This window comes from Papio anubis, chromosome 17 (assembly GCF_008728515.1).
Source record: "Papio anubis isolate 15944 chromosome 17, Panubis1.0, whole genome shotgun sequence".
Classification (NCBI taxonomy): domain Eukaryota; kingdom Metazoa; phylum Chordata; class Mammalia; order Primates; family Cercopithecidae; genus Papio; species Papio anubis.
The window spans coordinates 73,655,049-73,673,561 of record NC_044992.1 but is presented as its reverse complement, the minus strand read 5'-3'; the positions used below and the strand labels follow the sequence as shown (position 1 = coordinate 73,673,561).

General features: G+C 52.0%; 1 protein-coding gene across 19 annotated transcripts in view; it reads left to right on the top strand.

Moving 5' to 3' along the window:
• The window catches only part of CCDC57 (coiled-coil domain containing 57), a 114,386-nt gene that overhangs the window by 51,598 nt on the left and 44,275 nt on the right, over positions 1 to 18,513 (top strand). For all 19 annotated transcript variants that reach the window (XR_001896118.3, XR_001896115.3, XR_001896116.3 and 16 more), the window contains 2 exons: positions 8,165 to 8,268; positions 14,373 to 14,573. Coding sequence is in view for 15 of the 19 variants with exons in the window: in XM_017950103.3 (XP_017805592.2) it covers positions 8,165 to 8,268; positions 14,373 to 14,573 (305 nt within the window). In the remaining 4 variants the exon portion in view is untranslated. The remainder of the gene's footprint in view (positions 1 to 8,164; positions 8,269 to 14,372; positions 14,574 to 18,513) is intronic.

Here is an 18,513-nt window from a genome sequence, read left to right as displayed (position 1 = left end):
GTCGGGGCAGTGTCATCTGGCCTGGCAGCCCCTTGTGCTCCCCCAGAGCCCACGTGCCCTGGCTCCTCACTGCAGTTAGCGTTCCCTGTTTCGGTGTGAATGGAATTCTGTGGCACCTGTGCTCTCTCTGGCATCTTCAGACCTACACTGTGTTTCACTTGATAATGCCAGATTCTTCTCTAAAGCACCCCTACAATTTACACTCCATCCACAGCATGCAAGGCAGCCGTGGTGCTGCATGTGCGCCAACACTTACATGGTCAGTGGCTCCTTCTGTTCCCTCTAGTGGACACGTAGCACATCCTATTTTGGTTTAATTTGCAAATTTCATGAGATTTGTGGGATTGAACATCTTTCCTGTGTGCATTGGTGTATGATTGGCTAGGGCTGCCATAACTCAACACCACAGCCTGGGTGGCTTAAACAACGGGTATTTATTTTCTCACTTCTGGAGTCTGGATGTCAGAGATCAGGCTGCTGGCAGGGTGGGTTCCTCCTGAGGCCTCTCTGTGGCTTGCAGACAGCACCCTCTCCCCTGCGCGCTCAGGTGCCCTCTCCCCTGCATGCTCACGTGCCCTCCTCCCCTGTGCGCTCACATGGCTCCTCCCCCACTGCGTGCTCACTCCCGGTGTCTCTTCGTCTTCTTTTTTTTTGGAGGGGGGACAGAGTCTTGCTCTGTCACCCAGGCTGGAGTGCAGTGGTGTGACCTTAGCTCACTGCAGCCTTTGCCTCCCAGGTTCAAGCGATTCTCCTGCCTCAGCCTCCTAAGTAGCTGGGATTACAGGTACACACCACCATGCCCGGCTAATTTCTGTATTTTTAGTAGAGATGGGGTTTCACCATGTTGGTCAGGCTGGTCTCGAACTCTTGACCTCATGATCCACCCACCTCGGCCTCCCAAAGTGCTGGGATGACAGGCGTGAGCTGCCGCGCCCGGCTCTTCCTCTTCTAAGGACAACAGTCCAGGGCCCCAGCCTTAGGACCTCATGTAACCTTAACTGCCTCCTCAAAGGCCCTGTCTCCAAATACAATCATGTTCAGGGTTAGAGCTTCAACCTATCAATTTTGGGGGACACAGTTCAGTCCATAGGATTGGCCTTTTGATAGCCTCTCTTTTGAAGCTCCAGGCCATGTCTTTTGCCCATGTTTTATTAGATGATCTGCCTTTTGTCATAGATTGTTTTTAGGGTATTTGATTCTGAATATGAGCCTTGAGCTGGTTTTATGGGTTGCAAGTATCTCCTCCCAGTCTGTGGCTTTGCCTTTTATTCCTTCACTGGTGTCTTTGGTGAATGGATGGTCTTCATTTCAAGACAGACTCACAGGCTAATCTATTCCACTGTGGTTAGTCCAACATCAAAAGGTTCATTCTAGCATTCTAGCATTCTTTTTCGTTATTCTAACTTCCTTTTCCAACAATGAGAAACCTGGCTCGCCCATTCTCACTAACACAGTTACTCTGATCGAGTCCTCTTGGTGTAACCAATCCCCCGTTGCTGCTGCAGCCCCTTCCCCTATTTGGAGGCCCCTCTTCTGCCTGGATGCCTCCCCAGCATCACCGAGCTTGACAGCCCAGCCTGGCCGCCTTCCCCTCAGATGCCCTCACCCTGCTGGAGCCACAGTCCTCCTTAGGTAGGGGAGGCAGGCCCCACCTGCAGGCCTAAGGCAGGAAAAGAAAGGGAGGGGCCAGAGAGGACACTCCACTGGCACAGATTGTCTCAAATGAGGGAGGTTTTGGCCGGGCGTGGTAGCTCACGCCTGTAATCCCAACACTTTGGGAGGCCGAGGTGGGTGGATCACCTGAGGTCAGGAGTTTGAGACCAGCCTGGCCAACATGGTAAAACCCCATCTCTACTGAAAATACAAAAAAATTAGCTGGGCGAGGTGGCGGGCGCCTGTAATCCCCGCTACTTGGGAGGCTGAGGTAAGAGAATCGCTTGAACCCGGGAGGCGGAGGTTGCAGTGAGCTGAGATTGCACCACTACACTCCAGCCTGGGTGACAGAGCGAGACTCCATCTCAAAAAAAATAAAACAAAATAAGGGAGGTTTTATTTTTCTTTTCCAACGCGGATATTGTTTACTTCTTCTTGCATTATTGCCCCTAGCTGAACTCTCCAGTGTGATGTTCATAATCGCTGTCTTTCTCTATCTAATCTGTCTAATCCCAGAGAATCTCTGTCTAATCCCAGAGGAAGAACTTCCGGCATTTCACTTTTTCAGGTTTAGTTTTTGCTGAAGGTTTTTTGCAGTGGGGGTAGTGGAGGGAGGTTGAGGAAGTTTCTTTCTGTTCCTGTTTTAATATAGATCTTCATTTTTAAAATAATGATTCTTTGTTTTTGTTTCATATATTTTGTATCTTTGTTGTTAGATGTGTATACATTTAGGATTATTATTTTTTTTAGGATAATTGACCCTTATATTGTTATGTAATCTTCCTCTTTATCCTGGCAACGTTCTTTATTCTGAGGTCTACCTTGTCTGATACTAGTTAATCCACTCAAGCTTTCTTTTGATTCACGTTTGCGTGATATAACTTTTTCATCCCTTTTTCTTTTTACCTACCTCTGTCTTTTATATTTGAAATGAATTTCTTTTTTTGAGGCGGAGTCTCTGTTGCCTAGGCTGGAGTGCAGTGGCACAATCTTGGCTCGCTGCAACCTCTGCCTCCTGGGTTCGAGCGATTCTCGTGCCTCAGCCTCCCAAGTAGCTAGAGTTACAGGCATGTGCCAACATGCCCAGCTGGTAGCGTTTGTATTGTTAGCAGAGACAGGGTTTCACCATGTTGGCCAGGCTGGTCTCAAACTCCTGGCCTCAAGTGATCCACTTGCCTTGGCCTTCCAAAGTGCTGGAATGACAGGCGTGAGCCACTGCACCCGGCCTAAAGACAAAGACTGTTGAAAGCATGCAGAGAGAGCGATGCATGGCCTACAGGGGACTGTGACCGGAGCGGCAGTGGGTTCTCAGCAGCAGCTGTCATCAGATTTCTCTTCAGAAGGAAGTGGCATAATATTTTTCAAGCACTGAAAGCAAAAACTGTCAACCCATAATTATACATTCGGTAAAAACATTCTTCAGGAATGAGAGTGAATAAAGATATTCTCAGATGAAGGAAAAGTTTGTCACCAGCAGACTGGATCTAAAAGAACTGATAAAGGAAGTACTTTAGACACAACGGAAGGAAGGAAACTAGGAATGTCAGGAGTGAAGGAAAACTAATGGCAAGGGTGAATATGATAGACACTCTTTCACACTTGACTTTTAAAATTACGTTGACAGGCCGGGCGCCATGGCTCATGCCTCATGCCTGTCATCCCAGCACTTTGGGAGGCCAAGGCAGATGGATCACCTGAGGTCAGTAGTTGAAGGCCAGCCTGGCCAACGTGGTGAAACCCCGTATCTACTAAAAATACAAACATTAGCTGGGCGCGGTGGCTCATGCCTGTAGTCCCAGCACTTTGGAAGGCTGGGTAGGTGGATCACTCAAGGTCAGGAGTTTGAGACCAGCCTGGCCAAAATGGAGAAACCCCGTCTCTACTGAAAATACAAAAATTAGCCGGGTGTAATGGCAGGCGCCTGTAATCCCAGCACTTTGGGAAGCTGAGGCGGGTGGATCGCTTGAGGCCAGGAGTTCAAGACCAGCCTGGCTAAAATGGAGAAACCCCGTCTCTACTGAAAATACAAAAATTAGCCGGGCATGGTGACAGGCACCTGTAATCCCAGCTATTTGGGAGGCTGAGGCAGGAGAATCGCTTGAACCTGGGAGGCAGAGGTTGAGTGAGCCGAGATCATGCCACAGCACTCCAGCCTGGGCAACAAGAGCAAAAATCCATCTCAAAAAAAAAAGAGTTTTTGCCTTTAGTTTTCGGAAATTTCATTATGTTGTAGGCCAGGCGCGGTGGCTCAAACCTGTAATCCCAGCACTTTGGGAGGCCGAGACAGGCAGATCACGAGGTCAGGGGATTGAGACCATCCTGTCTAACATGGCGAGACCCCGTCTCTACTAAAAAATAGAAAAATCTAGCCGGGCGAGGTGGCGGGCGCCTGTAGTCCCAGCTACTCGGGAGGCTGAGGCAGGAGAATGGCGTAAACCCGGGAGGCGGAGCTTGCAGTGAGCTGAGATCCGGCCACTGCACTCCAGCCTGGGCGACAGAGCGAGACTCCGTCTAAAAAAAAAAAAAAAAAAAAAAAAGAAATTTCATTATGTTGTATCTGGGCATATATTTCTTTGGTTTATTCTTTTTGATATTAAACTGAAGGTTTATGTCTTTCACCAAATTTCAGAAGTTTTCATCCATTATTTTTCAAGTATTTTTTTCAGCTCCGTAGTCTTTCCTTCTGGGAGTCTGAGGACACAAACGTTTGGCCTTTTGTTGTTGTCCTGCGGGTCCCTGAGACTGTGTTTTCTCTGTTTTTTCGATTTGTTTTCTCTGTTGTTCAAATTGGATAGTTCCTTTTCCTCTGTTCTTCAGGTTTATCAGTTCTTTCTTTTGTCATTTCCATTTTTCTGTTAAGCCCATTCAGTGAGATTTTTGTTGCTGTTTCTAAAATTTCCATTTTGGTTTTCTTTTTCCTTTTTTTTTTTTAAATTGTGGTGGTTGTTTTTGAGACAGGGCCTTGCTCTGTTGTCCAGGCTGGAGTGTGGTGGTATGGTCACAGCTCACTGCAGCCTTGACCCCCGGGGCTCAAGGGACCTTCCCACCTTAGCTTGCCGAGTAACTGGGACTACAGGCTACAGGTGTGCACCACCACACCCCGCTAATTTCTTTTTATATTTGTAGAGATGGAGTGTCACTATGTTGCCCAGGCTGGTCTTGATCTCCTGACCTCAACTGATCCTCCTGCCTCAGCCTCCCAAAGTGTTTGGATTACAGGCGTGAGCCATCACAGTTGGCCTTAGTTTTCTTTATATCTTACTTTACTGGAACTTTCATTTTGCCATATGTTTTTAGAGTGTATTAAATTGTTTGCCAGAGTTTTTTGTTTGTGTATTTGTTCATTTTTTTTAGAGACAGGGTCTTGCTCTGTCACCCAGGCTGGAGTGCAGTGGGCATGATCATGGCTCACTGCAGCCTGGACCTCCTGGGCTCAAGCAACTCTCCGGCCTCAGACTCCTGAAGAGCTGGGGTTATGGGTACGTACCACCATCCATGCCTAGCTAATTTTTGTGTTTTTTGTTTTTTGTTTTTGTTTTTTTGTAGAGATGGGGTTTCACTATGTTGCCCAGGCTGATCTTAAACTCTTGGCTTCAAGCAATTCTCTCACCTCCACCCTCCCCAGTAACTTGCTCGAGTATTGTTATGACGGCTGCTTTAACATCTTCACCCCATAATTCCAATGTCTGTGTCATCTTGGTGTTGTCTCTTTCATTCGCATTGAGATTTTCTTGGTTGTTAATATTACGAGTATTTTTTTTTTAATTAGAGATGGGGTCTCACTATATTGCCCAGGCTGTTCTGAAGCTCCTTGGCTCAAGTGATCCTCCTGCCTCAGCCTCCCAAAGTGCTGGGATTACAGGCAGCCTCCTGTAATTTTTTACTGTATCATGGACATTTTGAGTGTCACATTATGAAATTCTGGTTCTTATTAAACCTGTGTTAATTCCGTCATTTATTGTATCAGATAAGTCAGCCTTTCTGGGTTCACACTGCCTATCCTGGCCCATTCTGGTGGGCTGAGGTTTGAATGTCCGTTACTTTCCAGAGCCTTGATGATGCTGTTTTACTCTGCCCACACGTGAGCTACCAAGTGGCCAATTAAATCCTGGGCAGTGTCCCCCGCCAGGCCCAGTTGTCAGAGGTTTTGCTGTGCTGGTTCTGTTGATTCTGGCTGGTTTTACACGGCGGATCCTCAGGAGTCTTCATGTAGACCTTCTTCCTCCTGTGACCCTCCCCACATGCTCTCCCAGAAGCTGAGATGGCCTTTGTCTATACTAGGCTGCAGGACCATGGGCTGGCAGGAGGGCAGGTGTGGTCCCAAGGGCTCCACCTGCATGTCCCCGTCTTCCTGCTCTATTGGTCCCAGGAGCAGCTTCTCTTTGGCCTTTTTTTTTGGTCTGAGCTCTGGGTTGTGGCTGCCTAGCACCAGGCCAGTGTGTGCAGGAAGGAGATGAGGGACTCCCTGCCAGCCATCCCTGGGATCCGAGGCCCCTAGACGCTCAGGCTTTGTTTCTCACCGTTCAGAATCTTCCTCTAGTGGGGCTTTTTGTGTTCTGGCCGGGCCTTTAGCTGAGATTAGTGGGGGAAAACAGGGGTGGACTGCAGGGTCTCCATCGTGTTAAACCACCCTTGCAGTTCCAGGAAGAATTCAACATGTAGTGATAGATTCTTCTTTTTATAATTTGACAGATTTGGTTTGCTGATACTTCTTTTGTTTTTTGTTTATATGAGACACGGTCTCGCTCTTTGACCAGGCTATTCTTGAACTCTTGGGCTCAGGCCGTCTTCTTGCCTTGGCCTCCGTGTAGCTGGGATTACAGGTGCGAGCCACCAGGCCCAGCTTGGTTTGCCCGTGCCCGTGTTTTATTGAGAATTAGTACATTTATGTTCATGAGTAAGACTGGCCTATAATTTTCAATTCTCGTAATGTTCATGTGAGGTTTTGGAATCAAAGTTACTCTGGCCTCATAAATATGTTGGAAAGTATTCTCTATTTTTCTGTTTTCTAAAAAAGTTTGTATCAGACTTATCTTAATTTTTCTTAAATAATTGGTATAATTCAACTTTGAAACCAGCTGGGCCTGGAGTTTTCCTTGTGGGAAGGTTTAAAATTGTGAATTCAGTTTTTTTCATAGTTATAGGACATTCAGATTTTCTTTTTTATACATTTTTGCTGTTATATTTACTAAGAAATTGTCCATTTCATCTAAATTTTCAAATTTTTGACATAAAGTTGCTTATAGTATCCTATGAGTTTTTAAATGTCTGTGAGGTCTGAAGTGATAACTCCTTTTTGCCATTAATTATATTGGTCATTTGCTTTTATTTTTTTCCTTGCTTAGTATTACTGGGTGTTTATTTTAGCCTTCTCAAAGAATCAACTGTTGGTTTTGTTGATTCTCTATTATACATTTATTTTCTGTTTCCTCAATATCTAATACTGATGTTATCTTTTCTTCCTCCTACTTTATTTGGCTTTTTTTTTTTTTTGATGGAGTCTCACTTTGTTGCCCAGGCTGGAGTGTCATGGCACAATCTTGGCTCACTGCAACCTCCACCTCCCGGGTTCAGTTGATTCTCGTGCCTCAGCCTCCTGAGTAGCTGGGACCACAGGGGCACACCACCACGCTAGGCTAATTTTTGTTTTTTTTTTCAGCAGAGACAGGTTTTGCCACATTGGCCAGGTTGGTCTCCCACTCCTGACCTCAGGCGATCTGCCCGCCTCAGCCTCCCAAAGTGCTGAGATTACAGGCATGAGACTCCATGCCTAGCCCTATTTGGCTTTAATTTGGCCATTCTTTTTAAATTTATTTTTCTGCTTGTGTGTGTGACAGGCTCTCGCTCTGCTGTCCAGGCTGGAGTGCAGTGGCGCAGTCATCGCTCACTGTAACCTTGAATTCCTGGGATCCAGGGATCCTCCTGCCTCAGCCTCCCAATGTGATGAGATGACAGGCAGGGGCCACTGCGCCTGGCTCTCTAATTTCTTGAGATGAATGTTTAGCTCACTGGTTTTCAGCCTTTCTTCTTTTCTAAAATATTTCTCTAAAGCTGTAATTATTCTTGGACGGACAGCTTTAGATTCATTCCTGAAGTTTCTAAAGTAGTAGTGTTGTTATCTTTCCATTCAAAATAGTTGTTAATATCCGTTGTGATTTTTTCTTTGACCCTGTGTTATGTGGCATCTTTTTTCTCAATTTCTAAATAAGTGGCTCTTTATTTGGACAGATTGGAGCAATTGGTCTCTATCAGACGCTACATGGTAAGGTCAGACTTTTTCCTACAAGGATTCTTGCTTTCTTTACGTGAGGATTATGCTTTCTGTACAGCATCTCTAATCTTCATGTGGACCCAGATCTGCTGACTCCAATGAACAACAGCTTTACGTTGGGGTCAGCCACTGGTGCCACGGCCTCATGGGAAAGGGAGAGCTGATAGAGATGTGTGTCTCCCCTGAAAGGCCTTCCTTCGTTCTCAGATCTGAGCTGACAGAAGCCACTCTTCTCTGCAGGAGGGTCTGTCCAAGCTGGCCCAGTGTCCTCCGGACTGGCACTCAGGAAGCTCGGGGACAGAGTGCAGCTCCTAAACCTGCTGGTGACACGACTCAGACAGAAGGTGAGGCGCTCGAGTTTGTGGGGTCTTCCTCCCAGGGAGCCGTTGCTGGGGGGGTGGGGGCGGGGCGTGGGCTCTGAGCGACTGCCCGGTGCAATCCCAGGTGACCTCGGGCATCCACTGACCTCTCTGTGCCTGTTTTCTTCTGAGGAAGGGGCCGTAGGGAGGTCCTGGGAACCGGTTCATCTCATTTGTGCTCGTGGAAGGCTTGCCAGGAGAATCTGGGAAGCACGGTCCAGGCAGTGGAGGCAGTGGAGGCAATGCTGGCGGCCAGACCCCAGGCCCTGGCTGTGCCCACTCAGAGGGGTCCTGGTCAACGGGGCGTGTGTGTGGGCTGCCTGATGCCACCTGCCCACTCAGAGGAGTCCGGGTCAACAGGGCACGTGTGCTCCATGTCAGTGACGAGCTGCACTTCATCTGAGACACTGGAGCCTTGGCAAACGCTGTTCTTTTCAACCTCCTGGGCCCTTGCCTCTTGGGGGTCGGGTCATACTCCTGCTGGGGCCAGTATCTGCATGCATCCAGCAGCGAGCGCACCCTGTTTCCCATGGGGCTGGGGTCACTGCCTTGGTTTGATTGCTACAGAGTCCTAACATTGTTTTGATTTTTACTTTAAAAAATTGTGTGGCCAGGCATGGGGGCTCATGCCTGTAATCCCTGCACTTGGGGAGGCCGAGTTGGGCAGATCACCTGAGGTCAGGAGTTCGAGACCAGCCTGGCCAACATGGTGAAACCCCGTCTCTATAAAATACAAAAAATTAGCCGGGCATGGTGGCAGGTGCCCGTAGTCCCAGCTACTTGGGAGGCTGAGGTGGGAGAATTGCTTGAACCCAGGAGGCGCAGGTTGCGGTGAGCCGAGATCGCACCATTGTACTCTAGCTTGGGCAACAAGAGTGAAACTCCATCTCAAAAAAAATTTTCTTTTAATTGTAAAATGCATTAATATATAACAAAGTTTACCATTTTGACCATTTTAAAGTGTACCTATCAGTGGCAGTACATTCACGATGTTGTAGAAACATTCTCACTATTACCAGAGCTTTTCTCCCCACCCCAGATAGCAGCTCGGTACCAAAACCACACAGCAGTATCACCCGTTCCCTGCTTCCCAGCCTCTAGTAACCATTCCCCTCCCCGTCCCGATCAGTTTATCTACTGAAAGGACCTCACACTAACACAGTCATATGGCAGTTGTCCTTTTGTCCTTTTGTCCTTTGTGCCTGGCTCTTTCACTGAGAATGTTCTCAGGGTCAGCTCTGCGTATGTCAGGGCACCATTCTTCCCGTGGCTGGCGTATCCTGTTGTACGGATGGATCACACTTCGTGTATCACTCATGCACTCAACATCTGGGTTGCTTCCGCTGTTTGGATTGTGCATGACGCTGCTGTGAACGTTCCTGTGTGGACTTATGCAAAGTTCAGTTGTCCTGGGTGTACACCTGGGAGTGGAATTGCTCTGTCAGACGGTCACCCTGTGTTCACCCCTCGAGGAGCCGCCGCGCTGTTTTCCCCGACGGTCACCCTGTGTTTAACCCTCGAGGAGCCGCCGCGCTGTTTTCCCCAGCAGCTGCACCATTTTACCTCCACCAGCACTGTGTGAGAGTTCCGGTTCCCCATCCCCACCAACACTAGCTGTTTTCTGGCTGTGATGCTAGTCATCCTGGTGGGAGTGAACTGGGGCCTCACTGTGGTTTTGATTTGCGTTTTCCTGATGACTCCTGGTGTCAGGCAGCATTTCACGTGTGTCTTGGTCGGCATTTGTCTTCTTTGGAGAAATGTCCGTGTAGATCCCTTGCCCAGTTTTAACTGCTGGCCTTTATTTGGAGTTGTAAGAATTCATTTTTATATTCCAGACAAGTCCTCCTTTTACGCATTCTATGATTTGCTACACTTTTTTTCCCATTCTGTGGTTTGTGTTTTCACTTTCTTTTTTTTTTTTGAGACAGAGTCTCACTCTGTCACCCAGGCTGGGAGTACAGTGACGCGATCTCGGCTGACTGCAACCTCCTCGGGCCTGGGTTCAAGCACTATCCTGCCTCAGCCTTCCAAGTAGCTGGGATTACAGGCGTGAGCCACCATGGCCGGCCAATTTTTGTATTTTTAGTAGAAAGGGGGTTTCACCAGGCTGGTCTCAAACTCCTGACCTCGGGTGATCTTCCCACCTCCGCCTCCCAAAGTCCTGGCATTGCAGGTATAAGCCACTGCACCCAGCCTGTCTTTTCACTTTCTTGATGGTGTCCTTTGAAGGACACCGAATGTCTCCAGTTTTGATCCAGTGCCATTGTTCATGTCTCCTGTTGCTTGTGCTTCTGAGTCGTGCTGTCCTCATCCCGTTGCCTTTATTCCTTGTGAGGCGACTTAACAGGGAACTTCCACATGTCCTGTCACATTGTAAATACGTAAATCACACCTTCCCTGCAGCCTCTGCTACTTCCCTAGTGCAGAACATCTCTCTAGAAACAAAGTATTCCAGGGCCGGGCGCGTGGCTCAAGCCTGTGTAATCAATCCTCAGCACTTTGGGAGGCGTCAGACGTGGGCTGATCACGCAGGTCAGAAGACGGTGACCATCCTGGCTAACACGGGAAACCCCCGCCTCTACTAAAAAAATGGGCTGTAAATTAGCCGGGCAAGGTGGCGGGCTCTCAGTCCCAGCTACTCGAGGCTGGGAGGGGCCGGAGAATGGCGTAGAATCTGGGAGGCATGGAGCTTGCAGTGAGCTGAGATCCCCGCCACTGCACTCCAGCCCGGCTAGAGCAAGACTCAGTCTCAAAAAAAAAAAAAAAGAAAGAAACAAAGTATTCCAGATTTCCCGTCTGCCGAGGGAGCAGGCAGTGCTTCAGAAATTGGATGCCTTTTTTTTAATCTTCCTAAGATGTTTGACAGGGCTGATTGGACAAATATGGCTGGCTGCAGGTGGCTCTCACGCTTCGTAATCCCAAGCACCTTGGGGAGGCTTCAGGTGTGCAGATCACCAGGTCAGAGATTGAGACCGTTTTGTCCCAACATGGTGAAACCCCATGTCTACTAAAATACAAAAAAAATTAGCCAGGCGCGGGTGGTGCGCCTGTAATCCCAGCTACCTCGGGAGGCTGGGAGGCAGGGCAATCAATCAGCTTGGAACCCGGAGGCTGGAGGCCGCGGTGAGCCGAGATCTGGGGCCACTGCACCCAGCCTGGGCGACAAAGCAAGACTCCAACTCAAAAAAAAAAAGAGGCCGGGCGCCGCGCGCGCTCGCCTGTAATCCCAGCGCACTTTGGGAGGCCGAGCGGCGTGGATCACGCAGGTCAGGAGATCGAGACCATCCTAGCCACACATGGTGAAACCCCGCCTCTACTCGCTGGGGTGCAAATACAAAACTAGCCGGGCGCAGGTGGCGTGGCGCCTGTAGTCCTGTAGCTACTCAGGAGGTGGAGGCAGGAGAATGGCGTGAACCAGGAGGCGGAGCTTGCAAAGTGAGCTGAGATCCCGCCACTGCACTCCAGCGCCTGGGCTGGCAGGAGCTGGTGATTCTGTCTCAAAAAAAAAAAAAAAGAAAAGAAAATGACAAATATAAATTGTATATCTCTGTGGTGTGTGACATGATGTTCTGAAACATGTCCACACTGTGGAATGGCTGAATGAGGCTAATTAACGTGTGCATCACCCTCAGACCTCTCATTTGCTGTTGATGCCTAACGTCTCACCTTGACTGGACGTCTTGCTGGGCTGCAGTGAAGAGGAACTTGGCTACTTTTCCATTTCTGTTGAAGATCCATGTACACGTGAGGGGCTCCAGTTGGGGAGTTGGAAGATCCGTGTACCCGTGAGGCTTCAGTGGGGGGGGGTTGAAGATCCGTACCCGCAGAGGGGCTCCAGTCGGGGTGGCTGGAAGATCCGCGGTACCTCGCGGGAGGGGCTTCAGCAGGGGGAGTTGAAGATCCGTGGTGGGCCTGCGAGGGGCCATTGGGGGTGTTGAAGATCCGTGTACATGTGAGGGGCTTCAGTAGGGGGGTTGAAGATCTGTGTACCCATGAGGGGCTTCAGTAGGGGGGTGAAGATCCGTGTACCCGTGAGGGGCCCCAGTCAAGGCAGTTGAAGATCCGTGTACACATGAGGGGCTCCAGTCGAGGAAGATCCGTGTACACGTGAGGGGCCCCAGTCGAGGCGGTTGAAGATCCGTGTACCCGTGAGGGCCTCCAGTCGAGAGGCGTTGGAAGATCCGGGTACTCCATGACGGGCTACAGATCCCCCGGCTGACCCCTAAGTCAAGCCGTTTCCCCCATTTCCCACACAAATCCTACAGACAAGAAATAAACATTTAAAAAGCTTTTAGGCTGGGCACGGTGGTACACACCTGTAGTCGCAACACTTTGGGAGGCTGAGACGGGAACATCACTTGAGCCCAGGAGTTTGAGAACAGCCTGGGTGACATAGGGAGACCTTGTCCCTACAAAAACTAAACAAGACTGGGCACGGTGGCTCATGCCTATAATCCCCACACTTTGGGAGGGTGAGGTGGGAGGATTATTTGAGCTCGGTAGTTTGAAACCAGCCTGGGCAACACAGCAAGACCCCATCTGTACTAAAAACTGAAATAATTAGCCAAGAATGGTGGTGCGTCTGTAATCGCAGCTACTCAGGAGGCTGAGGATTGCTTGAGCCCAGATGGTCGAGGCTGCAGTGAGCCATGATCGCGCCACTGCGCCCCAGCCTGGGCAACAGAGCAAGACTCTGTCTCTAAAAATAAAAACAGGCTGGATGTGGTGACTCACAGGTGTAATCCCAACACTCTGGGAGGCTGAGGCAGAAGATCTCTTGAGTCCAGGAGTTTGAGACCAGCCGAGGCAACAAAGTAAGATGCCATCTGAATAAAATAAGTAAATAAATACAAATAAATACAAGCTTTTAATTTTACCTTGGTTAATCATAGATGATTTGATCATCCTGGGGAAAATGTTCACCTTGAAGTAATATTGTTTGGTTGGGTTTTTACTTAGCAGTGTCTGTAAATTAAATAATAACCTTTATTTGTGTGTAGGTAGCAAATTCAAAAATGAAATATTCATAAGGAATTCACCGTAGGAGTCCCTGGCATAGGAAAAGTAATATTTTATGTCACTGGGAATGAGGCGGGAAGGCTCTGGTGCAAGGAGGCATTCGTCTTTCTCACCTGCGCTGCTCTTCTTCCTTCCTCTCGCCGGGAGTGGTGCGGTCAGTGAGAGGCAGCCAGAGCTGGAGGCCAGCCCAGGGCCCCCAGGGTGGGTCTCATGGCCAGCCTGTTGCCTCCCAGAGATACTCTGTGACCTGCGACTTCCCTCTCCCAGCCCCCCATTCACTCGGGCCTCCAGTTGGCCTCCACCTGCCTTTCTTTTTTTTTTTTTTTGAGACGGAGTCTTGCTGTGTTGTCCAGGCTGGAGTGCAGTGGCGCGATCTTGGCTCACTGCAAGCCCCGCCTCCCGGGTTCACGGCATTCTCCTGCCTCAACCTCCCGAGTAGCTGGGACTACAGGCGCTGCCACCGCGCCCGGCTAGTTTTTTGTATTTTTTAGTAGAGATGGGGTTTCACTGTGTTAGCCAGGATGGTCTCAATCTTCTGACCTCGTGATCTGCCCGCCGTGGCCTCCCAAAGTGCTGGGATTACAAGCCTGAGCTTCCGCACCCGGCCTATCCACCTACCTTTCAATAGCCTCAGCCCTCTGACCTCCTGGCCTGCCTCCCTCTGGCCTCCCCATTTCTGCCCCCTTTGATTAGCAGAAGAGAAAAATCTATACCTCCTACTGGTTACTTGCAATTCTGGAGGCTTTTGTTTCTCCCTGGAAGGAGGGCTCAGGAAGGGGTTTCGAGGCGCTCTGCCTCTGTCCATGCACGGATTCTCCCCACCAGCCTGGGAGTCCAGAGCAGGGTACCGGGAGCCACCGGGGCGGCCAGCTGGGTGGGGCAGGAGGAGCAGCGGCTGCGGTGGGGGGCGGAGAGCGGAGGGCAGTTGCATCCAGCTGGGGAGGAGGCCCTGGTCTCCGGCTCCCCTGCTCTTTCCCCACACTCACAGCGCTTCCCGGCAGTGCCCCAGGGGCCTGCTCCAGCCCAGCCACTGCCTTGACTCCTTACACTGCCTTCGAAATGGCTCCTAGGTGCTGCGGGAACCCCTGGAGCCGGCCGCTTTCCAGCGTGAGCTTCCCCGTGAGGTGGACCAGGTACACCTGGAGGTTTTGGAGCTGCGGAAACAGGTGGCTGAGCTGGGGAAGCATCTCAGGATAGCCCACCACGGGGGAGCAGAGCCTTCAGTCCAGAAGCAGCCCCCAGCCTCGGACGCCGTGACCCTAGGGAGAGAGGTGGGTGCCCGCTGGCTCCTCCTGCCACCCTCCTGTCGAGGCTCCTGCCACAGAAACTGCCCTTGCCTGTGCTCTGCCAGCGTTGCTGCCTGTATGCCCTGGGAGCTCAGGTGGGACGAGAGCTGCAGTGAAGGCTGTGCCTGGAAGTGGGCCCTGCTCCACCCTTCTCCCCCTTCTTCCTCCGCCTTCTTCCTCCCCTTCTTCCTCCCCCTTCTTCCTCCGCCTTCTTCCTCCCCCTTCTTCCTCCCCCCTTCTTCCTCCCCTTCTTCCTCCGCTTGCCTCCTCTTTTCCTGGTCCTTCACCTTGACGCCCTGTTGGTGGGGGCAGGCCCGGGCCCATCCCAGTCCTCCCTTCAGCTAACAGCATCTTGTGTTGGAAACTCACACACTGAAGGTGGCTCATGTTTACTTTAATGCAGGGCCTTGATGGCCTGCTGAGGGGGCGTCTGCGTGCACAGTCCTGCCTGCCCCACGCCTAGCGGTGGGCCCTCCCTGCGTGGGGAGGGGGCCACATGGCCCTCACTGCTGCGTTCAGAGCCACGCAGCTGCTCCATGCCACGGCTCTCCTATCCTGGTCCTGGTCAGGGCCTTGGCCCCGAGGGAGTGACCCCCAACTCCATGGCTGGGTTTGAGCCACAGCTCTGAGCTGTGGAGATGACCCCAGGTCCTGATTCTGCAGCTTGGCAGAGCCGACCAGCAGGGCTCCCTTCTTCCTACCTAAGGCCAGAGGGAAAGGCTGTGAAGGACAGACTGCCAGCCTCCCTGACTTCGTACCCCAGACTGTTGGTAATTGGGGTAACTGTAGCAACCTATGACCTGTGTGACCTATGAATCCACAGAAGGTTTCAGGGACGGTAGATGCTGTCTAGAAGGCACAAAGTGGAAGACAGCATGGATCCCCAGGACACCATGCTTGGGGAGCAGGACCCCAGGGACTCGGACTGGAATAGAGTGGACTGAGGAAGATGGGGCCGTGGCTGTCTCAGGCTCCAGGACAGCGAGGAGCAGGCCAGAGCTGCCTTGGCATGGGATGGGCAAGACCATGAGGATGCCTCAGGGGGTCGACAGAGCAGGTATGGGAAGGCGGAGGGAGCCTGAGGCCCCAGCAGGTGCCCAGCCAGTGTGCACAGGAAGGGCTGAGCTGGTTGGTAAGATACTGAGCTGCACCTGCCCCTGTACCTTTGGTACGGAGGTGCTGTCCTCAGGGGTCCCCAGCACCCTAGCCCTCCTGGGCTCCCAGTCCAGCCACTCCAGGGTGGCTCCTGCCCGGTGGGGGCTGTGGCCCCTGGGCCAGCTAGCAGCACCGCGGGGGTAAGCAAGTCTGCACCCCCACACGTGTCCCACCCACCTGAACGCCGTGTGTTCCCGGACACGGGTGGGCGCCTCCTTGGGCAGCAAGGGGCCCCAGGAGCTCTCACTGGCATCCCTTGTGTAGTTCGCTGTCTTCCCACTTGTTTAGAATGAAGGGGCAAGAATTTATACAAATAAACAGAATTTTTTCTTTTTCTTTTTTTTGAGACAGTCTCACACTGTTGCCCAGTCTGGAGTGTACTGGTGCTATCTTGGCTCACCGTAACCTCCTCCTCCCGGGTTCAAGCAATTCTCCTGCCTCAGCCCCCCAAGTAGCTGGGATTACAGGTGTACCACGCCCGGCCAATTTTTGTATTTTCAGTAGAGACAGGGTTTCACCATGTTGGCCAGGCTGGTCTCAAACTCCTGGTTTCAAGTGATCTGCCTGCCTCAGCCTCCCAAAGTGGTGGGATTACCGTGCCTGGCCCAAATAAGCAGAATTTTAAATTGAGGAATTAAATCCCGTGGCAGACAGAGTGGGAGCTGAAGCCACCTGCAGCCCAATCCCAGTTATTGGAGCTAAGGCACAGGCGGGGCAAACACTCCGGGCTCCGTGTCTATGTGCATGGAGGGGACAGTCAGGCTCCAGGCTCCTCCTGGGTCTGAGCATCCTGTGGCCGGGCTCTCCACCCAGGCGAGGCCCACCGCGGCTCTGTCCTCTGCCAAGCAACGTGGCTGAGCTCCTGGAGACGAGGGCGGGCCCAGGTCATTGCTGCTTGCAGCCGCCGGGAAAGGAGCCCAGACGGAAAAGGGGGTGGGGCCCTCAGGTAGAGGATCAATGTGTCCGTTATGTTGGGTATAGAGAGAAGTGGGTAGAGCTGCGTGTGCATCTGATCCCAGCTCTGTCCTGAGAGGGCCCACAGCCTGGGCTCGGCCGCAGCAGATGCCAGTTCCACAGTTCCAGGCACTGGTTCCATGGTTGCTGCTGTGCTCACAGGAGCCGGGGCTCCAGCATGGAGGCAGGTTCGGAGGGCACAGGAACCAGCAGAAAGGGGCCCCCACTGACGAGATCTAGGCCAATAGGCAGTGATGGTGAAGACCATAATCCATTGACTCAACCAGGAAATAATGGGTCCAGGCTGATAGCAATGGACAGATCAGTCAGGGGAACGGGGCACTCCTCCACGCGAGAGTGCCAACCAAGGAACGCGACAGGAATGGCACGCTGGGCGATCACAGATGGGTACTGAGCCAGAGGGATTCCCATCAGACGGACGCGAAGCAGCATCTCCCACGTGTGACTTATTTTCAAGGGTAATGCTGGCTTTCCAGTGGAGCAGCCTGTTGGACCCCAGCTGAGCCGAGTGATCAGAGCTCCCATCGCCCGTGCTGGGTGCACCTGCCTCCGGGCGGGCCACACTGAGACGGCACAGACTCACTCTCAGGGTCCCTGCCAAAGATGCAGAACCCGAGCTTAAGCATGAAGAAGCCTCGGGCAGGCCCAAACAGAAGGACTTCTGCACGCTTGGTGGGTGCCCAAACATGGAAGCTGGGGAGCCACTCCAGTTAGGAGACCTGGGAGACCCCACGTAGAAACGCCACGTGGGACCCTGGACCCTGCACAGGAGAGACAGTGTAGAAATGCCACGTGGGACCGTCGTCCCTGCACAGGAGAGACGGCGTCAGGGCATCATCCATAGAAACGTCACGTGGGACCCTGGACCCTGCGCAGGAGAGACGGCGTCAGGGCGTTATCCGTAGAAACGCCACGTGGGTCAGGAGAGACGGCGTCAGGGCGTTATCCGTAGAAACGCCACGTGGGACCCTGGACCCTGCACAGGAGAGACGGCGTCAGGGCGTTATCCGGATGGCTGGTGACATTTGCACACGGGCGATGGACCAGGTCACATATTGTGTGCATCCACCCAAGTACTGAGGTGTGACGCAGCACGGCGTCTCCAGCCTACCTCCTGTAGTGCAGGAAGCCTGTGAGGAAGCTCACAGGGGCCCAGGGAGTGTCCTCCAGCACCCCTGACAAAAGCCGGTCCCTTCCCCGGCCCCAGCCAAGGAGCCAGGCCTGCAAAGCCGAGGCCAGGTGTGTGCAGAGCACGTGTTCCCGCTTCTCCCGTGGCAGAGGGAGAGCCTGTGGACAACAGTGGGGCGCTCTGCTCCCAGGCAGGCCCCACTGGGCTGAGCCACACAGCCTGGCTTTGCCCTTCACTGACTGCACCACCCACGTCAACTGCCTCTAGTCCTTAAAACACAAAACTTCCCCCCAGGCACTGGCCGCCAGGGCTGAGTTGGAGGATGTGTTATGTCCCTGGGTCCACTGGGGGGCAGTGTTGGCCATGGCATTGGCGCCCGCTCTGCCGAGAGGCGTTGGAGTGACTGTGTGGGGTGGTGAGCACCGACCCAGCCTGATGGAACCCACTGTACCAGCTGCAGGCCTCAGCCTCTGAGAAGGACTTCTCTGTGTCACTCACTCACACATGTCCTCAAGACGTGAAGACATTTCAGCAGACCAAAGTTTCCTTCTAATTTCCTCCTAATTGTCCAGATACATGGAGACAGCTCTCCCTCACCAGGGGGTGCTGGGGCAGTCCCAGGCGTGGGGGCAGGTGGGTGGCCAGCCCCTGGAGCACACCGTGGTG